This window comes from Physella acuta, unplaced genomic scaffold (assembly GCF_028476545.2).
Source record: "Physella acuta isolate Inbredline_101_S28 unplaced genomic scaffold, ASM2847654v3 ptg000852l, whole genome shotgun sequence".
Classification (NCBI taxonomy): Eukaryota; Metazoa; Mollusca; class Gastropoda; family Physidae; genus Physella; species Physella acuta.
In genome coordinates this window covers 210,838-219,030 of record NW_026732369.1, presented here as the reverse complement: position 1 = coordinate 219,030, position 8,193 = coordinate 210,838, and the positions used below count along the sequence as shown (strand labels likewise).

Sequence of the window (8,193 nt, the reverse complement as noted above, 5' to 3'; positions counted from 1 at the left end):
TAGCTGACACGTTTTAATGTTGATATCCAACACGCAGTAGCGAATCGAGGGGGGGGGGGGTGGCGGGGGGGGGGGGGGGAACATAAGTCCCCGGGCGCCGATCTTAGGGGGCGCCAAAATGGGTTGGAAAAATAAATTGAAAGGTTAAGGGGGCGCAAATTAAAAGTTTGTGGGGGGGGGGGGTGCAAATCGAAATCTTGAAAGGGGGGGGTGGGGATGCAAATCGAAAAGATTGTCCCCGGGCGTCGGGAAGGGTCGCTACGCCTCTGCCAACACGTTTTAATGTTGATAGCTGACACTTGCTAATTTTGAAAGCAGACACGTATTAAATCTTGATAACTTGCAGGTTTTAATGATGATTACTGACATGTTTTAATGTTCATAACTGACACATTTTAATCTTGAAAGCAGACACGTTCATATTTTTAAGTTGATAACTGCCACTCGCTAATGTTGATAGCTGACACTCGCTAATGTTGATTACTGCCACTCGCTAATGTTGATAACTGCCACTCGCTAATGTTGATAGCTGACGCGTGTTACTGTCGATAAAACTTGACACCAGGTACGACACACAACAGTTCAAACAACAAGTTTGCCGCCAGTAAAGCTGTGTTACCTGACGGGTCGTAGGGTGGCGACACCTGGGGAAAATATAACAAGGTGACATCGTGTTGTAGCTATTGACATCTGATTTACGGCTTTAAAAATTGAAAGGAAGGAAGCTTTCGGACATGGGGTAGATTAAGATGAGTTCACCTGTTTCAGTAAAAGTATCCTTTTCGAAGGTGTCTGTCATTGGGGCAAGTGAAGTAGAGTTCACAGATTTTAGTGATCTCGGCATATTAAAGCACTGTATCCATTCGACATTATTGTCTCTAACGTTAAGTCAGGTACCCATCAGAGCTGGGTGAACTCTTGGACGGTCATAAACAAGATGCCTGGGTTCGAACAGTTTATCTTACCTCTACCAGATCAGCGCCCTTGACATTCAGACCTCTACAGCCCTGGATGACCTCCAGTCCCTGGATGACGGTTAAACCGGCAATTTCCGGTGTGCCTAAAGTTGACGGTGTAAAAAAAAAGTGTATTCTGTAACTGTACTGTCCCCAGGGTAAAGAAGGCGGGTGCCGTATATTATACATAAAACAGATCCCACGCCAAAAGTGACCAGTGTTTCTTCCTGACTTTTTTCTCCTAGGGTGGGGGGGGGGGCAGTTGATGTTTTCGGGGGGGGGGGCGGACAACATTTTCCGGAAAAGGTTGCGGCGGATACTAGTAAAAGTCATTATTTTATATATAAATTCCATATCATTCGGGGGTGGGGGGGGGGGGGGGGGGGAGCGGTGGATTTTCTTCGCACCCCCCCCCCCAACCCCCAAGAGATTTGCCTGGAAAAAACTCTGAACGTTACTATATTTGCAAGATACCTAAATGTGACCTGACCCACACGATGCTTTATCGTGACCTAACTGACATGGTAACTAAGTTTTAAAACTTGATCGAAATACAAGGTGAAAAACAAAATCCAAGACAACACAAAGATGTAAATTACCTGTGCCAGGTGCAAAAGATGGGTCAAGGCCGTCGATGTCAAACGTTATATAAACAGGTTTGTTTCCCGCGTTTTTCCTGACTTCCTCCATCAGCGGCACCAGGGATTTGTTCCAGCACTCACACGCCGGCACCACACGTACACCCTGGGGTTATACATGGGAGGTCAGAGGTCATGTGCCGGCTATAACATGGGAGGTCAGAGGTCATGTGCCGGCTATAACATGGGCGGTTAGAGGTCATGTGCCGGCACCACACGTACACCCTGGGGTTAAACATGGGAGGTCAGAGGTTATGTGCCGGCTATAACATGGGAGGTTAGAGGTCATGTGCCGGCACCACACGTACACCCTGGGGTTAAACATGGGAGGTCAGAGGTTATGTGCCGGCTATAACATGGGAGGTTAGAGGTCATGTGCCGGCACCACACGTACACCCTGGGGTTAAATATGGGAGGTTAGAGGTCATGTGCCGGCACCACACGTACACCCTGGGGATAGACATGGGAGGTTAGAGGTTATGTGCCGGCTATAACATGGGAGGTTAGAGGTCATGTGCCGGCACCACACGTACACCCTGGGGATAGACATGGGAGGTTAGAGGTTATGTGCCGGCTATAACATGGGAGGTTAGAGGTTATGTGCCGGCACCATACGTACACCCTGGGGATAGACATGGGAGGTTAGAGGTTATGTGCCGGCTATAACATGGGAGGTTAGAGGTTATGTGCCGGCACCATACGTACACCCTGGGGATAGACATGGGAGGTTAGAGGTCGTGTGCCGGCACTGAAATGGAGATTTGTGATCCTTGCCGTTAGTATTGATAGCTAATCGGCGTGGTCCGGCGGGGAAGTGTATTGATGCTTGCCTGTAAGGTCATTTGCTCGAACCACCATGGACATGAAGCTCGTTAGTTTGGGACAGTAAGCCATCTAGGAGAGAATACTTCGAAGTCAAAGACGAGGGAGTCCTTAAGAGGAGACTTTGGTTTTCATTGACACAACTGCATCTAGATTGTATAGGGGATGCCTCTCCCTTGGGTATATCAGCTGTGTGGCGAGGGGAAGAGGGTGGGATATGATACATGGAAAACATATGTGCCTTTGAGATTGGATTTCCAAATCGCAATCATCCAATAGTCTATCAAACTATGGAGCCATTTACTTAACTTTAGTTGTGACGAAATGTAGTTCCTGCTTCTTCCTGCTACTGACCAATATAACTGTATTTCCTAGCTAGATTTCTGTCACAACAACAACTAAGCAACTAGCGCTGATGTCCAGTATACCCGTCATTAGAGTCATATCTACCTGGTCAGCCACCCACTTGTAGTCATCCACAGAGTAGCCCGTCCCCCTCAGGCCGATCTGTATGGAACTCTTACAGTCAATACAGCCCTCCTCTATAGCTCGTCTGAATGGGGTGCCTGGGTAGATACAAAGGCTATAAGCGAGGCGGATATGATGGGATTGGAGACAGCAGGGATTGAAGACAACAGGAGGGATTTTAGACAGCAGGAGGGATTGGAGACAGCAGGAGGGACTGAAATATTAAAATATCGAATTTTCATAACGTTATTGTTTAAATTCGCTATTAAAACTATAGTAAAAAATCAAAATTAGATTGGATTTGGAGCTTTGCTTAGACTTATTTAAACTTAAATTTGTTTAAATATAAAGTCATTTTAAAAGTTGGAGTTCTAACCCAAAAGTCTCGAGTTTGAATCAGGGTTCAAGTCAGTCCCTGAGTCCACCCAGCTCTCATGGGTACCTAACTCACGTTAGGGTAAGTAAAGGCTACTGTGGTTAGTGCTGAAAACACTATCCCTTCATATTAAGAGGTTACAGAAACAGATTAACTCTACTTCTTTAGCCCCATAAACCGTTAGGTTTGAAAAGGGAACTTAACTTACAACTTACTAAAAAGTACGTGTATAGAAGATGTGAAGAGAGCAACTGGCTTACCGTGAGCAATCTTTGCCCCAAACATCGTGTCGCTGGTGTCGGAGTGAGCATCTACATGCACCAGACACACGGGTCCGTACTTGTCCTGTATAGAGGGGTGGGTGGGGGAGGGGGAAGGGTCAGAGTGAGTATCAACATGCACCAGACACACGGGTCCGTACTTGTCCTGTATAGAGGGGTGGGTGGGGGAGGGGGAAGGGTCAGAGTGAGTATCAACATGCACCAGACACACGGGTCCGTACTTGTCCTGTATAGAGGGGGGTGGGGAGGGGGAAGGGTCAGAGTGAGCATCAACATGCACCAGACACACGGGTCCGTACTTGTCCTGTATAGAGGGGGGTGGGGAGGGGGAAGGGTAAGAGTGAGCATCAACATGCACCAGACACACGGGTCCGTACTTGTTCTGTATAGAGGAGATAGGAGTGGGGAGGGGGTAAGGGTCAGAGTGAGTATCAACATGCACAAGACACACGGGTCCGTACTTGTCCTGTATATAGGGGGGTGGGTGGGGAGGGTCAGAGTGAGTATCTACATGCACCAGACACACGGGTCCGTACTTCTGTATAGAGAGGGGGGGGGAAGGGTCAGAGTGAGCATCAACATGCACCAGACACACGGGTCCGTACTTGTTCTGTATAGAGAGGGGGGGGGGGGTGGGGAAGGGGAAGGGTCAGAGTGAGTATCAACATGCACCAGACACACGGGTCCGTACTTGTCCTGTATAGAGAGGGGGGGGGTGGGGAGGGGGAAGGGTCAGAGTGAGTATCAACATGCACCAGACACACGGGTCCGTACTTGTCCTGTATAGAGGGGGGTGGGGGTTGGGGTGGGGGAAGGGTCAGAGTGAGTATCAACATGCACCAGACACACGGGTCCGTACTTGTCCTGGATAAAAGGGGGGTAGGGAGGGGGAGGGGTAAGGGTCAGAGTGAGTATCAACATGCACCAGACACACGGGTCCGTAGTTGTCCTGTATAGAGGGGGGGGGGAGGGTCAGAGTGAGTATCAACATGCACCAGACACACGGGTCCGTACTTGTCATGTATAAAGGGGGGGGGGGGGGAGGGGGGAAGGGTCAGAGTGAGTATCTACATGCACCAGACACACGGGTCCGTACTTGTCATGTATAAAGGGAGGGGGGGGGGGGGTAAGGGTCAGAGTGAGTATCAACATGCACCAGACACACGGGTCCGTACGTGTCCTGTATAGAAGGGGGAGGGGGGGAGGGGGGTAAGGGTCAGAGTGAGTATCAACATGCACCAGACACACGGGTCCGTACTTGTCCTGTATAGAGAGTGGGGGGAGGGGGGAAGGGTCAGAGTGAGCATCAACATGCACCAGACACACGGGTCCGTACGTGTCCTGTATAGAAGGGGGAGGGGGGGAGGGGGGTAAGGGTCAGAGTGAGTATCAACATGCACCAGACACACGGGTCCGTACCTGTCTTGTAAAGATGGGGCGGGGATTAGGTCAGTTTCACGTATAGTTATGATAAATCATGTGTATCTTGACCAAACTGACCAGCTCGTCCACCAGCGTGTAAACTCATGATATGGACTCAGTTAAACTACTCAGTACAATAGCTAACATACTTATTAGATCTACTATCATTATAGTAAAGGGACGATGTGATCGGATAGCAGAGCTTACGATTGCCAATCTGAAGTCTCGAGTTCGGATCCCTTGCTTCAATCTGTAGGACGTCCCTTAGTCCAGCCACCTAATTGTTACTTATACTCCATTTAGGGAAAGTAGGGCGATGGCTGCTAGACACAGGGGCGTAGCGAGGGGAGAGGGGGCGGGGGTACATATGTCCCAGGGCGCCAAAATGGGTTGTGGAAAAATTTAAAGCTCATTTTAGCTGCAGTTTTGCATTATAAATATTATATATATATATATATATATATATATATATATATATATATATATATATATATATATATATATATATATATATATATATATATATATATATATATATATATATATATATATATGGGGGGGGGGGGCGCCAAATTGAAAGTCTGTCCCCGGGCGACGGGAAGGCTCGCTACGCCTCTGGCTGGACATAAAATGTAACTCTATTTCATCAGCCAGACTTGAAAAGGATAACATTATTTTCCATTTTTGTATCTAATACGAATAATTTCAATGGCGTATTTTAAAAAATAGAATGACATGTCGTATTGTTCTTCCTACCGATACTGCTATTGTAATGTTGTACGATCATGTTGAGACTTACTTTCATTGCCTGTAGGATGGGGTATGACAGGGTGTGGTCTCCGCCTAACGTTAATGGGACGCAACCGTCTTTGATTATCTTGGTGTATGCCTGCCTTATTTCTTTGACGGCCTCGGGTAGAGAGTAAATGTTGAAGGCAATGTCACCAATATCTGCCACTTGTAGGGACTCGAAGGGGGCGGCTCCTTAATAAATATAGCCGTACGGTAATTTTGACATTAACTTATAATAATGGACATTTTAAACATATCTAATAACGTAACAATTTAAATGTGTACATCAATGCAGGTGTAGATCTCGCCAAAAAGAAGAGAAAGAAACTTACAAAAATTGTATTCGTTTTAAAAATAAAAATTAAAAAAAGAATTTTGAAAAAGGAAAAATGCTTTTAATTTTCAAACATTACAATATTTAGCAACCGGAAATATATTTTAAAAAATGCAATGATTTTAAATCTGCCTTAAGGAAATCCAAATGTGAATATAGTTATCCCGGTCATGTATTAACGTTATATGGTACCTCGCCGTACACCTGCCTTAGCTAAACCACTGAGGCTCTCTATAAGTAGGTGAATACAGTGTAACTGTGTGTACACTTACCTGTAGTGGGGTTGAAGGGTCTGAGAAAAACAGATTCTGTCCGTATCTGCCGCGGTCCCATCCTGGTTCCTGTTCTAAAAGAGGTTCCGGCGTCCAGCGGAACTCCAACAAAGCAGACGTCTAGGCCTGCAGGTGAGAGTAGAGTTTAGAGTTTACAGATAACGAGGCCTACTGGAGATGAGAGTAGGGTTTAGGGTTTAGAGATAACGAGGCCTACTAGAGATGAGAGTAGGGTTTAGAGTTTAGAGATAACGAGGCAGACTGGAGGTCAGAGTAGGGTTTAGAGTTTAGAGATAACGAGGCAGACTTGAAGAGAGAGTAGAGTTTAGAGATAACGAGGCCTACTAGAGATGAGAGTAGGGTTTAGAGTTTAGAGATAACGAGGCAGACTTGAAGAGAGAGTACAGTTTAGAGATAACGAGGCCTACTAGAGATGAGAGTAGGGTTTAGAGTTTAGAGATAACGAGGCAGACTTGAAGAGAGAGTAGAGTTTAGAGATAACGAGGCCTACTAGAGGTGAGAGTAGGGTTTAGAGTTTAGAGATAACGAGGCCTACTGGAGGTGAGAGTAGGGTTTAGAGTTTAGAGATAACGAGGCCTTCTAGAGGTGAGAGTAGGGTTTAGAGTTTAGAGATAACGAGGCCTACTGGAGGTGAGAGTAGGGTTTAGAGTTTAGAGATAACGAGGCAGACTTGAAGAGAGAGTAGAGTTTAGAGATAACGAGGCCTACTAGAGATGAGAGTAGGGTTTAGAGTTTAGAGATAACGAGGCAGACTTGAAGAGAGAGTAGAGTTTAGAGATAACGAGGCCTACTAGAGATGAGAGTAGGGTTTAGATTTTAGAGATAACGAGGCAGACTTGAAGAGAGAGTAGAGTTTAGAGATAACGAGGCCTACTAGAGGTGAGAGTAGAGTTTAGAGATAACGAGGCCTACTGGAGGTGAGAGTAGGGTTTAGAGTTTAGAGATAACGAGGCCTTCTAGAGGTGAGAGTAGGGTTTAGAGTTTAGAGATAACGAGGCCTTCTAGAGGTGAGAGTAGGGTTTAGAGTTTAGAGATAACGAGGCCTTCTAGAGGTGAGAGTAGGGTTTAGAGTTTAGAGATAATGAGGTCTACTGGAGGTGAGACAAAAACAGTATTCAGTTAACCAGTTCCACACGTTTATTGTAAACTATAATTAAGTATCATAAGCAGTGTTTCTTTCAGATATTTTTCTCAGGGGGAAACGCACTTGAAACTTTCGAGGGATGGGGGAAGTAGAAATGCTTCGGTGGGGAGGGTGAGTGTGGGCGGGGGACGTTGCGCCTCCCCGAAGAGATGCCTGAAAGAAACTGAAAGTCTGCATTAAGACAGCTTAAAGACTAATCCTATTGATGAATAGTCACAATGTGATACACTGGTACACGATAACGGAAATGTACGCGCATCCCTACCTTACAATAACATTAACTTCTGTCGTCCGCTACCTTACAATAACATTACCTTCTGTCGTCCGCTACCTTACAATAACATTACCTTCTGTCGTCCGCTACCTTACAATAACATTACCTTCTGTCGTCTCCTGTACCGGCAGCCTCATCATGGAGGCGATACCCCCACACCTGGGCATCACATTTCCTCCAAGTGGCGAGTTGAACTTCCGGTCAACTCCGGCACTGCAGGAAAACTTCCGTGTCGTCGGGTTGTGTGCATGTCTGTAGATGATCCGTGAACTCAGCTGAAGCAACAGACGCGATACTTTCATTTTATCTGCTCGTCTATGTCTGTCAGGTGTTGGTGGAAAAAACAACTACACGCTAACACGCCACAGCTGCGATATTAAAACAAAGCTACAC

At 46.4% G+C, this 8,193-nt stretch overlaps 1 protein-coding gene across 1 annotated transcript; it reads right to left on the bottom strand.

Annotated features, from left to right (window-relative positions):
• Window positions 1-325: 325 nt before the first annotated feature.
• On the bottom strand, window positions 326-8,181 carry LOC131952105 (guanidinobutyrase-like). Its single transcript, XM_059314624.1, has 8 exons — window positions 7,907-8,181; window positions 6,362-6,487; window positions 5,763-5,947; window positions 3,521-3,605; window positions 2,867-2,982; window positions 1,556-1,700; window positions 966-1,060; window positions 326-644 (listed from the first exon to the last, which is right to left on the bottom strand). The coding sequence occupies exons 1-8, from the start codon at window positions 8,100-8,102 to the stop codon at window positions 540-542; spliced, it is 1,053 nt and encodes a 350-aa protein (XP_059170607.1). The 5' UTR covers window positions 8,103-8,181; the 3' UTR covers window positions 326-539.
• Between the last annotated feature and the right edge of the window lie 12 nt (window positions 8,182-8,193).